The sequence below is a fragment of the Necator americanus genome, chromosome IV, assembly GCF_031761385.1.
Source record: "Necator americanus strain Aroian chromosome IV, whole genome shotgun sequence".
NCBI lineage: Eukaryota > Metazoa > Nematoda > Chromadorea > Rhabditida > Ancylostomatidae > Necator > Necator americanus.
Window position 1 is genome coordinate 25,961,185 of NC_087374.1, and position 20,700 is coordinate 25,981,884.

The following is a 20,700-nucleotide window of genomic DNA, read 5'->3' on the forward strand; positions in this document are numbered from 1 at the left end:
GATGGACGAACTAGTTGAAATCAATACGCGACAGTCACCTACTTCTGCTCGTGCCTACAATGCTAGCCGCCTAGAAACTGTGGACGAGTTCTGGAATGCCCATCTTTGACAGCTACCCTTAGCAACAGCACCGATAAGTGTTGGGCGTTTTTGCTTCGTTTATTGTGTGCTTGCAGAATAAGTTTCCAGCTCTGCCTCTTCTATGGAAAGGGCCTGAGTTATTTCGAAAAAGAGGGCAATAGAACGTTTGGATATAATACATCTGTCAAGTCACGCAGCTCTATTCCTGAACACAAAACTGTAATGCAGGTAGGGAGCTGACTGTGTGCCCTCTCTAAGGCGAAATTAACCTACACCCAAAAAAAGGAAATTGATACTTCTAGATAAAGACTGTTTGGCATCCAATCGGAAAATTTCCACACAAAGTGGCTGCAGTTTGTCGGATTTCCTTGTCTTCTGCTGAACACTAGTTAAATGCCTCTAGTTTGCTGGCTTTCTTTCTTCAGGAGATCGGCGATCTGTTTAGCCAATTCTCCACTGTACGTAAAGGACAGCATATCAGCATGAGTTCCAGCGAGTGCTCTTGTTGAAGTTACTGGTGAAAACCTGAAAAAAGCTTAAGTAACATAGAAGTTTTACACAGCTGACGGTCTGAATTGTCTAGTTGTTCCCCAACAGCAAAGAAGGATGACGCAGAACTTCCGTGACTACTGAGTCTTTGCATATCTTTTTCCCTACATATGATTTTTTGTTCTTTAAAATTCGCAAGGTGTTCTGTTCTTGAAGCTGCTGGAGGGTAATGAGATGGTAAAGATCAATCACCGCATGAAGCAACCACAAAGCTGGTCGATGCAGTGCGCGAAAAAAACCAAAAACTCCACGAAGTCGCACTTCTGTAGGACGACGCGAGACCTCACACAATAAAGGTGACGCGCCACTTCCTGGAGGACGCGGGTTGGAGCGCAGTGCCCCTCCACCCTCACCCCCATCCCCATCCCTCTAAATCGAACCTTGCTGCGTCCGACTGTCACCTGTTGCAGACCCTGAAACAACGAAAAAACTTTCGAAGAACCCATGGGCCCACAAACGTGCCCAAATACTTTTCATCCCCCCTCCTTCTGTAAGAAGAATATTAGAACTTTCCCATTACGTGCTACATGTTCCTCATGGTGATGATTACACTGTTAATCCTTGATTTGTATTAATAAAATATAAATATCTCAATTTCTTTTTCATGAAAAAAGAAGAAAATATACAAAGATCCAATATAAAAGTCGTAGGAAGATTTGCATCATGTTGTTTTCGTTAGTTTTTTTTTTAACAAGTAACTTCGGTCCTAAATTGCTAAACCTGCTCCAGCCGAGATCTGACCCATCGATGGAGAGAACGTGGAGGCTCTTTAGATTCCTCACTCTCGTGTCGGGGTCATATACACTCAATAATCGCAGCAAGTCCCACGAATTCACTTGCATCCAGAAACGTGTATTTGAGTCGATTTCGTAGGTTGACAAGGTGGAGTTCATCGCCTGAAGAACCGCACACCAAAAATCTAGTCTCTTGGTATTAATTTTGCGAAATTGGTGTAATATAAACTGGTATACTCGGGACAAAAAGACGTGAAGTTTGGAGCAGTTGGGTAAGCAGCTGTGGTCGAAGCGACGCCGTGAAGCTAACACTTGGGATCGAGATGGGAACGTCGCGAACTGTAGCGATGAGTAGTGTAAGCAAAGGTCCCCTCCCGATCCTAACAGCTACGCCTCGCCGCACCGGTTCTTTGCTTACGTAACCGCACCGAGCTTCACTTCATGTCGTTTCGACCCGACTATATTGAGACGAGCAATGTGTGTCAATCTATTACATTTTCTAACACTATAGTGTGGGAACGAAAAAGATTGATTTCGAGACGAACCTCTACGTGCTCCTGCAACGAATAGTCTCTTAGACTACTGTATTCAGTCCCACTGTCTATAACAATTAGATCGCAGCTGATGTTCAAGTAGTTAGTCATTTCCGCAGCAACAGTTCCTCCAAATGAAGCACCAATCAGTGCAATATTCGCACATCGACCAAGGTATTCATTTATCTGAAGCAAACTCACTGTTTGTTCTGATAGGGTTGAAGGTCTACTGTATTTAATCCTAGTCCGCTTCTAGTTATCCCAAAGAGGTAGCGCTTTTTCACACACATGACATCGTAAAAACAATCCACTTCTATCGGAAAATTTGTGGTGGGAGGATTCATCGAGAATGGAAAGATAGGAATGATAAAATTTTGTTTTCCCAAGTGCATAGCGCTAAAATAAAAAATTGAAGATTTCTTAGTTTATATGAAACGTCATCCATTTCAAATGTTCAAGGCGAGACGATATCTTCATCCGTTTATGAGATATGAAAAATTGATTGGTTCTCTCTTTTTGGAGCTTATGATCTTCGGAGCTGATTCTCCAAACAAGCGAAGATCAAAAAATCAAAACTATAAGCTTGTTGCTCTGTATTTCGGCTCACTTTTAGGTTTCTAAGTTTTTTTTTAAAAGTATTATTGACCTTGTTTTACGATTTTTAATTTAGAACTCTATTTTGCAGAAAGAGATGTGAATTTGTCGAGCTAGTAGAAGAGGTCAGTGAGAGGATTATACCGAAGTTCGGTCATCAACATCTTGAAGCTTATTCACATCTTTTTGCTGCGTACCTTGTGCCGGAACGTTTTATAATTCCTCATCATAGCTCTTACTTTTTTCTCTAAAGTTTCTTTATGGAACCACAATTCACATACCTCCATCGCATACCGTCTTGCAAGCGATTGAATACTTTCGAAAAATTGAGGATCGTCGCTCTCATAACCGAAACTGTTTGGATGTTGAACAGTGAGTATGCAGAAGCGGCCATGCTCTTTAAGCGCTCTGATCAGATTCGCATATGGAACGCCACCTCCATAGAGAGGATGAACGAACACCAAAAGGTAATAGGGCTGTGGAGGATCATGAACCAAAGCAGCAATTTTCAAAGAATTTTTGAGATTGCACAACATCTCAGCCATATCGCTGAAAATCAATGAATTCAGGAATTCCTGAATACCAAGTTCAACCTGGAATTCTTTGTTCACTTCAAAGCGAAGTTTTAGGAGTAGAAGAGAGTTACCGCCAACGAAGAAGAAATTGTCGTTTGCAGCAAAAGAACTATGCTTTAGAACTTTTGACCAGAGCTTTTTCAGTCGTTCATGAACTGCTTCAACTTTTTCATCACCTGCTGTGCAGGAATTTCTCTGAGTATCCTGGTGCAACTCACTATTTAGAGGAAATTTCATCAAATCAGGTACCTCCAGGACATGACCGTATTCCATCAAATAATTTCTTGCAATAGCTAGTGCTTGCCATGTAGTACCGCCGTTTTCAAAAAGGCTTAAACTTGGATCAACGGGATGCTTTAGGATGGTTTCAACAGTTTTTAGCTTTGCCGACGACTGTTTGAAGAGCTCCCATTTCTGCCGGAGTTGATCGACGTCAATTTTAGTGTTTTTAGTGAGCGGGAACTCATCGAGAAGAATGACGCGGTTGGGAACCGCATGCTTCAGAAGGTGACTTCTACAGTGTTCTAGTATCCCTTCTTCTAGCGTTCTGTCGCCACTGTCAAGTGTGCAGAAAGCCAGGAGAACCTGTTGTTTTTCTTGCCAGATTATTTTGCATTGTTTTATATAAGACAACTTACAAATTATGGATTCAATCTCTTCTAACTCGACGCGATGTCCTCGAATTTTCACTTGGCTGTCTTGACGACCAACAAAAATCACGTCATTATTTGGTAGGATACGGACTTGGTCACCACTCGGATACCAGTAAGCGTTCTTGTGCACTCGGAACGTGGAACCTCTGTCCTTGTTTAAGTACCCACGCATTACTCCAACTCCTCTGATCCAGAGCTCATCTCTCTCATCCGTTCGCACCTCAGTATTCTGAATTGCCCTGCCCAGATTCGCCGCATCGTCTCCTGCTCGCATGTGCTTTGTTAATGCATAAGCTGTTGTTTCGGTGGGACCGTAGTTTTGGATAACGTTGATCCCACAGTCAATGGCGTGATCGAGCATTTTTTGAGGCAATTTTTCCGCCCCTACTATCCAGTACCGCAGATTAGCAAGTTTTCTAAAATTTCCATCTCTAAATGTAGATACCACACCTGGAAAAAAGAGGCAATGAGTAATGCAGCGTTTATCGATTAAACCAGCAAATCTCCTTGGGGAGAACGGCACTGTGTCCACAAACAACTGCGCTCCGTTGCAAAGAGTCATAAAAATTTCAAGCACGCTATTGTCGTAGACAAAATTTGTGAACTGATATACGACGTCTTTCGACTGCATTCGAAAATTCTTCGTTGCTGAAGCCATCATGTTGACAACCGCTTCGTGCTTTATACAGGCTCCTTTCGGAGTACCGGTAGTTCCTGAAGTGTAGATCACATACGCCATATCTCCTCGCGTGTTTCCACTTCTTAGATTCTGTCCTCTAATTTTTAAATTATTTTTGAGTTCAAGAGGTGTGATGATGGCATTAGAAAGAGACGGACCAATATAGCAGTCTGCACCGGATTCCTCAAATAGCATTTTGATTCTTGCGGCAGGTGTATCGATGTCTATGGGAAGATACGCGGCTCCGGCAATCAAAACAGCAAGGCACTTCATAATTGTGAGCGAAGAACGTTGACCAAGAACGGGAATGATGGTGTCAGGAGTAAGAATTATTCCATTCCTTTGACAGAAGGAATTCCTGATAGAGAAGGCCTGCGCTTCCAACGAAGACAATAGTTCTGAATAAGTGAGACGGACACTCTCCGGTTCACAAAGTGCTGCCTTAGACGCGTACATTGAAGAGCATTTGGAAAGGAAGGTCGTTAGGTCTATTGACGGAATGTCCGCAACGTTTGAAGGCTTGGTACCGACTAACAAGCGCTGCCTCGGTTTCTGATGGCTCTGCTCGTCACTACTTAATGCAGATACGATGCTGTTTACGTGAGGCTCAGAAATGACCGTTTTTTGCTGCTGTGGCTCTGCGATGGCTTCGATACGGAGAGCAAGCTCGGAAAAAGAGCGAAGATCGTAAACATCTGAGATGTCTATCTCCACATTAAGTTCCTCTTCAATCATTTCAACAAAAGCAATTGCTTGTAGCGAATTCCCACCGGCAGTGAAAAAATTGTCGCTCTGATTGACGACGCTCGTGCCAAGAGTCTTCTGAGCAGCACGCAGTACTGTCTCCAGAATTCGCCTGACAGGACGATTTAATTGCGCCAATGTGAGGCGCTGTGTTTGCGGTGAAGTTTCCTCTACGATCCTTGCGCGGAAGCTATCCACGAACTCCTTCCACGCACTGATTGAGACGCTTTCTTGAATTCTGAATGTAACACGATAGTCATCTGATCGTTTGTCCAGATCTACTTCTATTGGGAACTCAGATCTCATGGGAAGTAGATCAAGCAGTTCGCCGCTGTCTTCTACGTTATACTCTAGGTCATACCGGCAATTGAAATATACCTGAAACATGGACCGAAAGGATTTGCTTCGCTTGTAGACGTAGCCTGTAAGGTCGGTGAAGGGAATATTTTTCTTGATAACATCGTTCACATGGATTTGAAGAGTTTGATAAGAGTTTTCACCATCTTTTGGCTTATCGATATGGAAGACAATGTTGTTAAGAAAGCAACCGAGAACATTTCTCGTTTTTGTTGTTCGATTTGCATAAGGGCAACCTATGTTTATGCTTGAAAGTCCGTAGTGCTCGACAAAGCTTCTCGCCAATATATCCAGGAAGCCGACGAAGATGGAAATACCGCGATGGGCCGCCCAGTAATGAGCATTTTCCTGTGGGAATTCGAATGAAACGACGTTCACTTTTGCCTCAGAGGGAAACAAAGGTAAGTCTTGCGCCCTAATCAAGTTTTCAATGTACTTATCATCAACACATGCAGGTAACTCTTTCTTTTCGCAATATTCTCTGTAGGTGTGTTTCTGCCGATGGACAGCTGGGAGGGTCCCACTCTCCAGTTTGCCAATTATTTCTCCAAGGTCCTCCTCAAGAATCTTAGTAGACCAGGCATCTGAAATAATATGGTGCATCCGTAGCAGCGCTACAAAACTATCCGCCGTGTCATATAGAACCGCTTCTACAAGAGTTTTATTGTGGAGCTCTAATGGCTGTGTCCAAACTTGCGCCGTACTTTTCCTGAGATCTTGGCTGTGTTCCACGGTCAGGTGAATGTAAGCATCGGTCATAGAAAGCACCATTTGCTTCAGTTCTCCCTCGATCTCGTAAAACACTGTTCTTAATGATTCGTGTTTTTGAATTACGTAAAGCAGCGCTTGGTGCACGAAGGAAGGCTGAATTTTCTTAGGGAACTTCTTTAAAAATGGTAGTACATATCCAGTCGGATTTTGAAGCGTGAGAAAATACATTTGCTGTTGCTGCCTACTTAGTGGGAATTCAAAGAAAAATTCGGGCTCAACTATAACCTTACAGGGCCGTAATCGAGGTGGAAGCTCCCGAAGAACCTCTCCTATCGCTTCTGCACTCATATTGCTAGTGCAACATAGATGAATCTCATTGCCATCTGTGACTGAAATACGAATATTGGAGATCCGCAAAGGATTCAGAAGTCTATGGATATCTGTGACGTCGTAGACGCATCCATTCTTGCTCACCGCAAGACACTCCGTTCTTTGAGGGGTACATTCCCAGTCAGAAAGGACAGCGTTGATGGATTTTGCAATCAGCGTGAAGAATTCGACATCGTACAACGACTTGTTATATTCTATTCTGATGGTGTTCTCTTGGAGACGCACGTAGATTGTGAGTTCAAATTTGGTAGCTGTAGGTATTTCTGGTTCTACCGTAAAAATGTCGTTTTCACTGATAGAGTACTCATCGAGCACAAGCATTACACCAAACAGTTTTCTCGACGGAGACAATTTGACCATTTCGTCGTATGGAAGAAATGCATGAGAAATTGCCATTGCCACATGCATTGCCACTTTTCTGATCACTTCCGCTAGAGTTCCTCGAGTGTCTTCTGCCACCATTACCGTACCGATACCGTAGCCGATAGAGTTGAAGTATTGCTGTGTGCGCAAATTAACTGGGAAACCGATCGCAACGGGAAGTGCCGGTTCATAGCTGAGCGATTGCAGTACGCGTGAGAATAGAGCTAGAAGACTGGCAAAAGGAGTACAACTGTGCTGGATAACCCAGGAATTAACTGTGGGCCAGAGGTTGGGCACGTGGAGATCAAAGAACCCCGCTTCATTGGTAGACGTAATCAGTCGTGGACGAGTTGTCGGTAGTTGGTTGAAGACAAAGTTCTGTAGTTCTTCCTGCCAAAATTTGACATCTTCCGTTCTATGTTTATCAAACTGTTGAAGAAGCCATGAATGGAACAACAATCCATTGTCCATACGGAGTTGTTTTTCATTCAATAACCACATCATACTATTCACAATTAACTGCATTGAGTGACCGTCAGTAATTATATGATTAATTGTCATCATTAACTGGTTCCCTTTGAATGAGACAGCAAAAGGAGGTTCCAGGAAAGGATCTAAACCGTGACCAATCTCCTCGGAAAGATTCTGATAGCATTCTGTTCCCGACCAAACTTCTCTTGCGAAAGTTCTACCATTCTTAGTGAAGCGAGTTCTCAATGATGGATGAATCATCGGTAAACTACTAAGGACGTTTCTTAGGATGCTTCGATCGATATCTTTTCTGAGAGTGACAGTAAGACGGATATCATAAAGCATTCGTATTTGTTTATTTCGATACGAGCGCAAAAGTGTGGTTTGCGAAGGAGTAGGCCTATCATCCGGATGTAGACGTTCCTTGCTTTCTCTGGTCTGGATTCCCTTGGTCGAGACAAGATATTCGGCCAAATCCTTGACGCGTGGAAATACGAACACTTGCATGAGTGGAACAACGACGTTGAGCGATTTTTGAAGATCGTTGACGAGCTTAACGGCTAGGAGCGAATGGCCACCAGATTGGAAGAAGTCAGAGCTGACAGTAAGGTCCTCATTTTTGAGGACGTTTCGATAACACTTCAGAACCACCTCCTCAATGTTGTTTCTTGGCTCTGCAGGTCGATTCAAACAACTGTTGATATCGCATCGTTTTGTGAGCTCTGCTTTGTCAACCTTTCCACTACTTGTAACTGGGAACTTCTCGAGATGGATTATCATGCTGGGAATCATATACCTCGGGAGATTTTGTGCAAGTGATTTCTCAAGCTCACTACTTTGTGCTTCCTGTCCTGTGTAGTACAAAACGATGTGGTTCGCTTCTGTCATATCCTTCTGAATGACACTGACAGCGTTTTCGACAACGTTCTGTGACTTTGCGGCAGCATCAATTTCAGAAAGTTGTACTCGATAACCTTTTATTTTTAGTTGGTCGTCTTTACGTCCAAAGAAGTATAAATATCCCGCTCTATCACATTTGACTTCGTCTCCTACAAGATATATCCTAGAATTTCTTGCCAGCGCTTTATCTTTCAAAGTTTGAAGTGGGTTAGCTACAAACCCAGCGTCATTTCTACTGATGTAACCTCTTGCGATGTTTTCGCCACCGCAGAAAAGTTGGCCAAATTTATGCCGATGTATCTGGTGATTCTTGAACGAACATAGACCGTAAGAAACATTTGAGATTATGGGTCCCAAACATATCGATTCGTGTCCCACTTTCATGTCGAGCAGCGTCTGATAACATGTAGCTTCTGTAGGTCCGTATAACTGTATTAGTCGATTTCCTCGTCCAAGCATCCGATGTAGCGTTCGCTCGGAGATCGTCTCACCGCCGAAGCTCCATTTCTCCACATCTTCGAGTCGTTCCAGGTCATGATCATCGAAAATATCCATTACAATGGGAGTCATGTGGAGCACAGCAATTGGTAGGCGCGATGAAAGATCCTCCACCACGTCCGCTTCTTCATCCCGGATGCTTAGGAAGCCACCATTCAATAAAGCCCCAAAAGTGTTACTAATACTCGCATCGAAGCTACTCTTTGTGAATTGCAGCACTCTTATTCCTGGCCGGAAATGATAATTTCGTGTCGCATGTTCCAGCATATTAAGAACGCTTTGATGACTTATACAAACTCCTTTGGGAACGCCGGTCGTACCGGAGGTGTAGATGAGATATGCCAATGATTCGTAGGTAGAACGACATTGATTAAGGAACGAATATCTAACAATACGATCGATTTTAGGCGGAAGAATTGGGACCTCCATGGGATCCAAGTTCATGTCGGTGACAAGAAGAAGAGGGCGGCAGTCCTTTACTATATACCTCAATCTGATTGATGGAGTGTCTTGTGGAATACACAAGTAACAACACCCTATAATATGTACAGCTTCAATAGCAACATGGTTATCAGCGGATTCCCTGAGCATGATGCAAATAATATCGTCGGGAAGATGCGCCACCCCGTAATGTCTCACTATCACAGACTGCATGTGCCAAGCAAACCTAGAGGCGTTACTAAACACTTCACTATAGAGTAATTGCTCTTGTTTGGTTTCTAAGCAAAGCAAATTGGGAGTCATGGCCGATTGCCTAGCGAAAACCCGTCCTAAGTCATTGTTTCTTGGCGTATCGTTGCACAAAAAAGTCCTTGGCTGCTCACGTAAGGAGCACAAAGATCCGTACATAAAAATATTGCTTAGTGTACGTTCGAATAAATGCACAAGTTCTGATATCTCTCGCCGTAGGTACCGACTTTTGTCATACTGTATGGTGAGATGAAGATTTTCTCCGGGATGGAAAATCCAACTTTGATCGAACTGTGTGAAATGAGTTCTTGAATCATGACATTTTGTAAGAAGTCCTTCCATCTTTGGTAATTGCGGAAGAGATGTGCTTTCATAGGTGACAACATGCTGAAACAACGGTGCCTTTGTCACATCACGATCTTTTACCGTCTCTTCGATAATTTTAGCCAACGGTGTGCTTTGATGATCCATAGCAGCGAGTATTTGACTGACAGTATACCGTAACTGACGGTGGAAGTCAGTAAATTCCTCTTTAAACCGTAATGGAATCGTGTTTACAAACAACCCAACGATGTCGATGTTCTCCGGAGTTCGATTAGCGACTGTGGTTCCTATAACGAAGTCGTCTATGTCGTAGGTCATGCGCATAGTATGAACATATGCCATCACGATAATATGGTACATAGTACATTTATGAATACTGCAAAATTTGTCAATTTTCAACTCATCAACAAAACTGAGATCCACGTCGACGTATCCAGCTTCAGCTTCAACGACCCTGGAATCGCCTTCACTTCCCACTGGGCAGAGATTATAGCCTGCTAAATAATCTCTCCAAAACTCCATAGAATCAAAATGTTCCGGATTTTCGAGGATTACATCTTTCATTGGAAGTTTTTCGCCATTATAAGCTTTTGCCAAGTCTTCACCAACAATCGCTAAACTTCTACCGTCGCTAATGATGTGATGAATTCTGAGATCAAATTCACAATCATTACAGTTCTTCTTCCAAAGTCTTGTCACTATCAAAGAATTCCCGTCAATTTGTGGATCCGCCACCTCTTCTTGGGTAAGTGCATGAAAGCACTCTGTCCCGGACATCACAATGAATGATGGATCCTGGCTAGCGTTGGGAACGACTGATCTTGCCATGGGATTAGCCATAAGGACCATTTGAAATGCTTCCCGCAGTCTGTCGAGTTTCATTTCTCCCTCCATGTCAATTCTAATACGAATTATATATGAATCTCTTTCGGGATACATTTGTGCGAGAAACCATAACCTTCGTTGCTGAGATGAAAGTGGAATTTCGTGGGTTTCGATGGTAAGAGGTTGATCAGTCCTGTTTTTGGCTTTCTTTGAGTGACCGCTTCGTTGCTGCAACATTTCAGCAATTTTTTCAGCGGTACGTAGAGAAAAGAAAGATTGCAAATCGAGAGAATGTCCTTTTCTTGCTAAGTCCTGGACAACAAGCATCGCCTGCAAAGAAATTGTGGAGAAATTTTCAAAATCGAGAAAAAGCAACCTTTCCAGAGGATGTTGAACAATATTTAAAGTACAATTCATCTATCATTTTTTTGCATTCATCAACCATTTCATCAACCTCTTACTCTTATTAAAGACATCACCTCAGGAATCTGAGGTGGTACGGATTTCAGGTGTAGTATTCGTATACGGGATCGTAGATTATGGAGAGGTGGGTGATTCCGTCCATTTCTTTCTAATTGCCGTAAAAAACGGCACGGAAGATGCGTGCGTGCACAAGGCTGGCGCGCTCCAATCGAACTCGTTGTAGAAAATAGCATGCCGGAACGCTCGAAGCCATATCTTCGAGCCGTTTTTTACAGCACTTAAAAAGAAATGGACGGAATTACCCCTCCTTAATCTAGGATCCCGTATACGAATACTCCACCTGAAATCCATACCACATCAGATTCGTGGGGTGATGCCTCTAATTACGCGATAATGGTCTATGCGCATGGATGATCAAGATCAGCTCGAAAAGAAGAAATATTGGGATCAAAGAAAACCTCCAGACAATTTCAAAGTATGCTGGGTGTATATGAGAGTGTTTAAGAAATGCTCAGTTTTTAACTTCGCCGAAAAAAGACCTTTCGCTAGGTTCTTTTCAAGAATTCTAGTTAATCTACTTGCAATTTTTCTTTTTTTGGTACCATTCGGTTACAATTGATGCTTTTCTCTATATAAATTTGATGTAGAAAAAAATTCCAATTATTTTTGGAGTCGACTACTGATCTAATCATTTACTACCTGTCAAATATCCTCCAATCCTTAACAACAGATATATAATGGAATATGACGTGGATGAGGTGCACGACTTTGATCAATCCCTATTTGGATGCGCCTACGCATTCAACCTTAGAATTTGTTTGCGGTTCATGAACGTGGATGAAGCCTTAAATCTTACAGAGAAAAGCCGATGCGTCTAGTCAGTGATTTTATTCTCTTAGACGACAAATGTCGTACCAATTTATCGACCCCTTATGAGTGAAAGTCATTGTATAGGCCAACACGCGTTCCAAAACCTCAACGATTACGAATTCCAGTAAAAGCCGTTGACGCATCCCAAATGGATTGCCAGTGACTTTATCCTTTATCCTTTTTATGAATGAAAGACTTGTTTGGCATTAGGGTGTATTCGAACATCCGAGCGATCGTGCGCACACAACACAACCTCTTACCGACTCCGCTACAACCGATTCAAGTTGGGACGAGCCTATTAGGAAAGTCTGAAGAAATTGGACACAAAAGTGCTTTCTGTGACCAATCCTGGAAATCCTAGTGGTCACGTGGTTTTACGAGAAACTGTTGAAGCATGGAGGTGTAATAGTGGTAAAAGGCAGGAAAAATGTGTCACGAAATTAACGTTGTACGGAGACCCCAAGAAATGCGTAGAGTTTGGGCTGAAGATTGCGGAAACCGGGGTAGTTCCGTTCATGTTTCTGTTTTTGTTTCTGTTTTTTTTTATGATGACGAAGGAGAATTCAGCGGAGCCAGCTCATTCCGTAATTTACAACCTGAGCTCTACGGTCTCTCTGGGATCTCTATATAACGTCAATTTCGTGACAGGCTGTCTTTAAAACAGTGGTCCAAAAAACACAAATCAGTAACTTACCTTTAGTGAATCTCCACCGGAATCGAAAAAGCATTCATTTGCCATGTGCGCTCTGCCAGTGTATTTTTTGAAAGAGTCCACTATTTCCCTTTCCAAATCTCCTCGTGCAGGCCTCAGCTTTTCGAAAATAGCTTGAGGCGATGGTTTTGGCAATCGACTTTTATCAACTTTGCCGTTTTGATTCAATGGAAATTTGTCAAGGAACACAAAGCATTTTGGAACACAGTAGGCTGGAAGACGAATGCGAAGAAAATTCGTTAGGTCCTTTGCGGAAATGTTGATGTTCTTCGCTATCACATATGCTATAAGTTCTTTCGCTTTTGCACTTTCAGTGACTGTTATGAAAGAAGCTTCCACATCTCCGTGCGTTGTAATCTGTTTTTGAATCTGAAATCTGATAGTTCATAGAAGACTTGAAAAAGGCACATTAATTTAGTTCTGTTCTACTTTAAAGGCATTTATCAACGAATCTGGGGTGCTATGGATTTCAGCCGGGTGATGCCTATACGGGGTCGTAGATTGAGATGAGGGGGTGATTAAGTTCATCTTTCACTGTATCAATGTAAAACGGTCGAACCCGGAAAGCAGTTTCTACGACGGCTTCTGTTGCAATGCGCAGCCATTGCCCTCCACCTGCTCTGCCTGCGATTTGTCCGAACGGGTGGTTTTCGACGAATCATAGGCGGGGCGGGCGCAATGGTTGCGCATTGCAACAGAAGCTGTCGTAAGAAACATCTTTCCGGGTTCGTCCGTTTACAATGATACAGGGAGAGATGGACGGAATCACCCTCTTCTCCACAATCTACGACCCCGTATAGGCATCCTAACGAAGATCATTAGCTGCTTTGCTTTACCAGAATAAGAGAGGATGTGCGAAGAAAAAATGGACAAAAGTAGAAGAGAACAAAGAAAGATTCCTCCCCTATCAAGCAAACAAACAGCGAAAAACAGAATCAGCAAAAAACTACTTCAACCGTGAAAAAAGAAAATTTTTTGCAATTTTATTGGTTGGACTAATATACGTTTTCTGTTCATCTTCAAATGTTGCTATTGTTAAATGCCTACGCCATCTTTATCTCAAAATAATGTCTGCAAGTATTTTGATTACTCAAACATATACACTTGTTTCGGCTGGAAGAGATTCTCTCGGTTCTTCGACTTGAAAGAAAACGTGTTTCCATAAAAGAAAGGACTCACCTCACCCAAATCTATAATTCTTCCTCTTATCTTAACTTGAAGGTCTGCTCGTCCCAGAAAATGTAAACGACCATTGTGATACTTAAAAATGTCTCCTGTTTTGAATTCTTTCCCAAAATATCCATAGTTTATTACACTAGCATTGGCGGCAGGCATACTGTAGTAACCTCTAGTGATACCTATTCCATTCACATAGCCCATTCCTTGATACTTTAGTGGGAGCAGTTGACCATCTCGATCTCTCACAGGCCAATGTAGGTTACTGAACGGCTGGCCAACTTCTGCGATTGGTGTGCGTACCTTCATTCTATTTGCAGTTGTGAACACAGTTTGTTCCGTCACTCCGTGCTGCTGATAGAGGTGTACGTCGGTGTGAAGAAGATCCTGTAGCGCATTCGGCTGGATTGCCTCACCTCCAAACTGAGCGGACTCCAAGAAGTTCAACTGCTCGATGTCTGATGAGGACAACGCGGATAAATATGCAGGCATCACATAAGCGTTTGTGACGCCCCGCATCTCATCTATTTTCGGTATGAGTTCGGCGGCGAGGACCATGGAAGCACCGTTTGCAAATGTCTCCGAGAGATCCGCGAAAAAAATGTCGAAACCGTAGTTGACCACCTGATAGGTGCAAGAACTATTGCTGAGGTGAAACGTTTTTGTGTAAGCCATTGCGAGATTACCATGACCTGAAAACTCCGTACAAACTGCTTTCGGCTTTCCTGTCGTCCCGGAAGTACAGGTTGAGTAGGCCAAGTCCGAGGTGTCCATCAAATTGAAGATTTTCGTTTGGGAACTACTTCCAATGGTTCTATCAATAACGGGGTATCGCTGTCCCGCTCGTGCTGCTTCTGTAACCTTTTCAGAGTAGAAATTGATCAAGATCGGATTCTCGAACATCTCTAGGATTTCCATTATTCGTTGAATTGGCCAATCCAGGCTGAGCGGTACCACCTGTAGACCGCACTTCCACACGGCAAGAACGACAACCAGCAGGTCTAGATTTCTTTCCATGGATATCGCTCCGCATCTGTCTCGAGATGGCAGTTCTCCGTAATGAGTGCAGTACACGCTGGCAATCTGTTTAGCAACCTGCGTGCTTAGTCCGTCGAGCTCATCGTATGTCATCCTTTTAGTTTTAAAGTTGATTGAGTTTCTTGTGGATTTGTTTTTTTGAAACATTTCCAGAATTGTAACCATGGGATAATCCCATTCATTAGCCGCTCTGCGGATGTGAATCGAATTCAACTCACTTTTGGTGGTGAGCGTAATTTCCTTCAGGTGTTTATTGGGAAAACAACTTCCAAGTTGATCTAGGACATAGATAAAGCGATCGAGAAGATCATTCATGGTTTCTGCAAAAAATAAGGTGTTGTTATATTCAATTTTAATGTTCAATGACTTTCCACTTCTCTGAAAATACCATATCTGTTCGTATTTAGAGAAACGAGACGGTAGATCAATGAAAACAATGTCATCATCTGATGATGACACATCCACGATATCCATGACGAGCAAAACTTGGAAGAGGGGCGAGACCGCGTCATCCCGCTCTAACTTCAACTCGCTTACAATCAAATCCAAAGGTACATCCATATTCCGGGCCTCAGAGATCGCTTTGAAAATGTTCTTGAGGTATTCGCCTGGCGCTACCGAAGAATCCACGATTCCCAGTAATGGCAACGTATTCACAAAACAACCAACTGTTCTTGAGAATTCCTCTCCTCTTAAAGAGGAGGGAAATCCGACAGGGAAATCACCTATGCCTGTGGTTTTATAAACCAAAAACTTGTATGTAGCCACTAAAATGCAGAAATCAGTGCAATTCCCTAGGTTTCTTAGTTTTTTCAGTGATTCATGGAGGTGAACGGGCAGGGATTTCTGGATGGAAGAACCATCGAAAGTTTGCTTAGCAGTACGAGGCCGATCAGTCGGAAGGAGCTGAAAAGACTTTCCCTTCAGTTTTTCCCTCCATTTGCCCAATTCCAGCTGATAAAGGGACTGAGATGATTTTTTCGCATAGTCGCTATATTGGCCGGAAGGAGCGGACAATTCCTCGCCGACGTAAAATGCCTTCATCTCTTCTGTAATTATACTAATTGAGTATCCATCTACAGCTACGTGATGGAAAACGAGGCAAATAACGATCCGATCTGGCGATGAGAAAATGGCAAAATGCGCACTTGTACGCTTAATATCGATCGGTTGTGCTACGAAATATTTTGGTTCAGTGTCCAGCATCCTATTAGCTAGGAATGCTTCAGTACCGGAGCAAACTACTTGATTGTTTCCAATATAGATGGTCCGCAGAATAGTGTGCCTCATCACAATGAGATTCAAAACCGAAACGAATTTCTCCTCGTCAAACGACTTCGACCTCATTGAGAACACCACAGGTTCATTGAACTGAGCGCTTGATTCAGGATCGAGTTCACACATAAACACTAGACGTCTTTGTTGAGGTGACAGTGGTATGATATAATCCATATAAGCAGAAACATCTTTATTTATATTCAAGTTCATCTCATAAGCACATGAAAATAAATAAGTGTCCATTTCTTCTACAGTAGGATGACTGAGCAGTACTCCTGTAGGAATCGTATAGCTTGGATACTCCTTTTGTATTTGCATCTCTAACTCTGCCATCTTCAATGAATCAAGTCCCATCGAAGTGAACGTTTCTTTTCTGTCAATTTTCGAACAATCGATTCCTATTTTCAACATGCACTTGACTGTTGGGCTATCGCTGTCAAGCTTTTCGTCGTGTTTCTGCTTCTTCTCGACTTCTTCTTCTTGTTTTTCATCACCAGCACGGACGTTCGCCAGTTTTCCGCAAAGAGTTCCAAATTGGCTGTAAATCCTTACCGTGGTCGTATTCGCTTCCTTTCCTCGATCTACGATAACTCTAAATGGACCGAAAAATTCCACCGGATACAAGATTTGCTCTATCGATATAATTGGCTTTTTCAAATCGACATAGAACTTCAGTAGCTCTTGGATCATTAATGTTAAATCCTCGTACGAAGACTTGGCCATTTCATTGCGCTGCACTCGCAAAACTTTTCGATCATCATCGATATCGAATAGGGTGACGTTTTCCTCATAAACCCCTAAAATTTTGCTTATTTGTTTCACGACCGCATGAGCGATGATGTCATCGTCGCAGTATGGAGCGTAAAACTGTTCTGTTTCGGCCGTATAGCATTGTACTGCCATCGTTGAAAAGGTGGTATTAGCGACGTGAATTACCAGTGTTTGACTCCTGAAAAAAGAAGTATAAACAGTTTGCTCCCAGCGACTTTTTTTTGAAACTTCAAGGCTCGCAACAGAATTTAGCACTGATCTGTTTTTTCCAGGTCATTTTCCATTAACGAAGACCACGAACGATTTTGATACACAGTCGCTGCTACGGCTTCAACTAGTCGTGCTTTTTAAAGTGGTCAAACTTGAATTATATAGCAAAATAAATTGTATTCATGGATTTGGGAAGAACGAAAGGACAGAAGGAACATCTACTTTCTTCACGGGTCTTCGTAGAGCCAAAAGGCCAATTATAAGCGGCAATATTCGGAGAATTTTGATATTTGACTTCGATCTGCAAGTCCGAATACCAAAGGGTGAAATATAAGGTGTTTGGTGTTGCTTGGGATAAGTCAAGGGTTGTGGGGGCTACCGGGTCAGTGTTTTATCCTTTCAGGCAAGTGTGGTACCAATTTATCGACTCGATTGCAAATTGTCCTGATTTTCCTACGACGGTTCCGAGCTGTCGACTGTGAAGTCACAGCCGAACCTCCTATCAACTGCTTTATACCTGTTCAAGGTTTGAACGCCGTATACGAACAATTCCGATTTTTCTTCTGGAGAAGCAGAAATTTCGCAGAACATGCTCAGACTTTGCTAGGACCCCAAATCATGCAGCTTGTCGAGTCATTGTTCGCGGTAAAAAAACACTGACGTTGCTGGAAAGACATCTTAGACAATAAAATAAAGCTTACGAAAATAAGCAGGACTTCCTTTTTCAGTATCCGAATGTCTCATAGAAATTCTCAGAAGTATGCTAGCGCATTTCTTTCAGATTTCCAGTAGCAAACAACAAATTTATATCGTTTACTGCGGAAGTAACATTAGGCTAGTAAACGAAAAGTCGACTCAGTCCTTAACTTTTTTTGTACTGCGCTAACAATTTCATGCCATTTTCACTATATTATTTTTTTTTACATTTTACGTCTCTCAAGCTGCCTTACGAATAAGTTGGTTAAACTGCATGTATTATGGTGATGAATCCATGCAAAGTTTGAACATGCTAGTGAGTTACAAAATGTTTTGAGTGATCGGGTCATCTTTAAAATTAAACAGGAACGCATTTTCACTTTGATGATTTAATCAATCATTTTGGCATAGCAATGCTGAAAATCCCATTTTGAATCGGCCTCTCAGTATACGAACATAAGTATATAAGTATAAGAATAGAGCATAACGCCGCTTTCAATTATTTAATTATTCAATTATTACTAACTGAGCGGGTGTGCCGCTGTCGGTAGGATAGTCGGCTTGTGGCTGCACAATTGATCGATGGTTCGAAACCGTCCAGCCAGAACTTTCATCAGTCCGCGGTCGATAAATTGGTCCCAGGGTTGTATGGAGGATAAAAAGACTGACTTGATACACCAGATAGCCTCTGCAACTCACAATAGGGCTGCATACGCGTTCAAACGATTCCGAGTTGTAGTTAGAGGGTATCTCCACCAAGTTTGATTAAAGGCAGCATACCACGAACCTGGGGTGGTACGGATTTCAGGTGGAGTATCCGTACACGGTGTCAAAGATTATGGAGACCGGGGTGGTTCCGCTCATCTCTCCCTGATCCTCTGCAAGCAGCCGTCCTCTGAATACTGTTTTGTACGATGCCTTCTATTGCAGCGCGCCACCCTTGCACACGCAGAGTCCCTTACTGCCTATCGGGGCATTGATTTTCGACGAATCGCAGGGCGGAGGCGGAGGGAGAGAAGAGCGGAACTACCCCCATCTCCTTAATCTACGACCCCGTATACGAATACTCCACCTGAAATTTACACCACCTCAGATTCGTTGTATGCCGCCTTTAAATAGGTGGTCGGAAAGTGGAATAATAGGAGATCTTAAACAGGTGGTGCAAAACAATTCTACGGTAAGCAGTACCTGTCAAACATTCCATTTTCAATTCTTTCGATAGGAACGTCCACCATACCCTCCAACACCTTTACTGCATCCATACGCACGAACAGTGATCGCTTCAAGTACAATTCTCTAGTTTTTTGCAAGAAGTGCGGGAGTATTTGCTCGAAGAAGATCTTATTTCGAGGATGCATCTTTTGTTTCCTATAACAAATATGAGAATTAATGATCCACTTGCTTACTCCTTATAAGCATCATAGCCAAAGTTAACACAAGGCAGACCTTGAAGACATGACAGAGCGACTGGAAGAGGAACGGTGGGCAATGAAATGGTTTCATACGCTCTTCTCCAAGGGGCCTTTTATCGATAGACGGACAAAATTTCGGCCAATTAGTGATTTGTTTTCGAATGTTCGCTCTCGTTACAATCAAACTCACATGTGGGTTTTCTTTGTAAACTGAAATAAGAACAAATAAGCTTCCAAGTTACATCTCAGCTATGCGCTAACTGCTTATGTTGTCATGATCACATACATATTGACGACTGCATTTGCAAGAAATTCGTGCGTGCTCGGGACTAGAACGTTACAGGCACTGTATTACGAAATTGACGTAGTACGGAAACCTCAGAGAAAACGTAGAGCTCGGATTGTAGAGTACGGAAACGAGCTTGGTCCCGCTAAATTTTCCCCAGTCATATTTTAAAAAAGGGAACTGCTTTAATTCCTATGATAAACGTTAGAACGCATCGCATCCTTGTACTGGTTCCGGTCCCCTCAGCAGCCTACTCCTTCGTTTCGCTGGTGTGGAAACCTCGGTTATTTTCAAGCACTCGAGGTCCTTAGAAAAACACGGCTGATCAGGTGTAGCCGAACCTGTGGATGTGGAATAGGCTGTCAATGGGCCAGGGCAGGCATATCCTCTACGGTCACTAAGCCCCACTCTCCTCACTGGCAATGAAAGATGAAATTTGCTCTTAAGAAATCTTTAAGAAACACAGAACTAGCTACATAGCAGAAAGTGGAATTCGTGGAAATGAAGAGACAGATCATCCTGAAAAGCGGCGTTTGTTCTTACGCGGTACATGATAACCACCATTGTATCCACGAGTTTGAATCGAGGTACCCTCAGTAGCCCAGTCAAGTGAAACCAATAAATAGGCGGCTGGGTAGGACGGAGAGTGCTTCAAGGTCCGCGTTCTAAAAATCGTAGGAATTAACCTCGTTCCCACGCAGTTTTTCACGACGATTAGAAAGAATTGATAGGTGCCACACTCATACTTTTAACCACGAATCTGGGGTGGTACGGGTTTCAGGTGGATTATTTCTAAACAGAAACGAACGTAGATTATGGAGAGAAGGGTGATTGCGTCTATTTCTTCCTAATTGTCGTAAAAAACGGCACGGATAATACGGCTTCGAGCGTTCTAGCGCGCTATTTTCTAACAAGAATTCTACTGGAGCGCTCCAGCCTTGTGCACGCGCCGTATCTTCCGAACCGTTTTTTACGGCAATTAGGAAGAAATGGACGGAATCACCCTCCTCTTCATAATCTACGACCCCGTATAGGAACTCTCCACCTGAAATCCGCACCACACCAGATTCGTGGGGTGATGCCTTTAACCCATGTACACCCCGCATTGTGTATGCGCCTGCAGAAGTCCCAACATCGCCAGCTACGTGATACTCTGC

The 20,700-nt window shown here is 42.8% G+C and overlaps 1 protein-coding gene across 1 annotated transcript; it reads right to left on the minus strand.

The window, feature by feature from the left end:
* Positions 1-470: 470 nt before the first annotated feature.
* On the minus strand, positions 471-19,107 carry RB195_002715 (uncharacterized protein; the record flags this gene model as incomplete). Its single annotated transcript, XM_064200097.1, has 5 exons — positions 471-606; positions 2,786-11,001; positions 12,659-13,045; positions 13,856-17,117; positions 19,034-19,107. 5 exons carry the CDS (start codon positions 19,105-19,107, stop codon positions 471-473), a joined length of 12,075 nt encoding a protein of 4,024 aa, XP_064055978.1.
* Between the last annotated feature and the right edge of the window lie 1,593 nt (positions 19,108-20,700).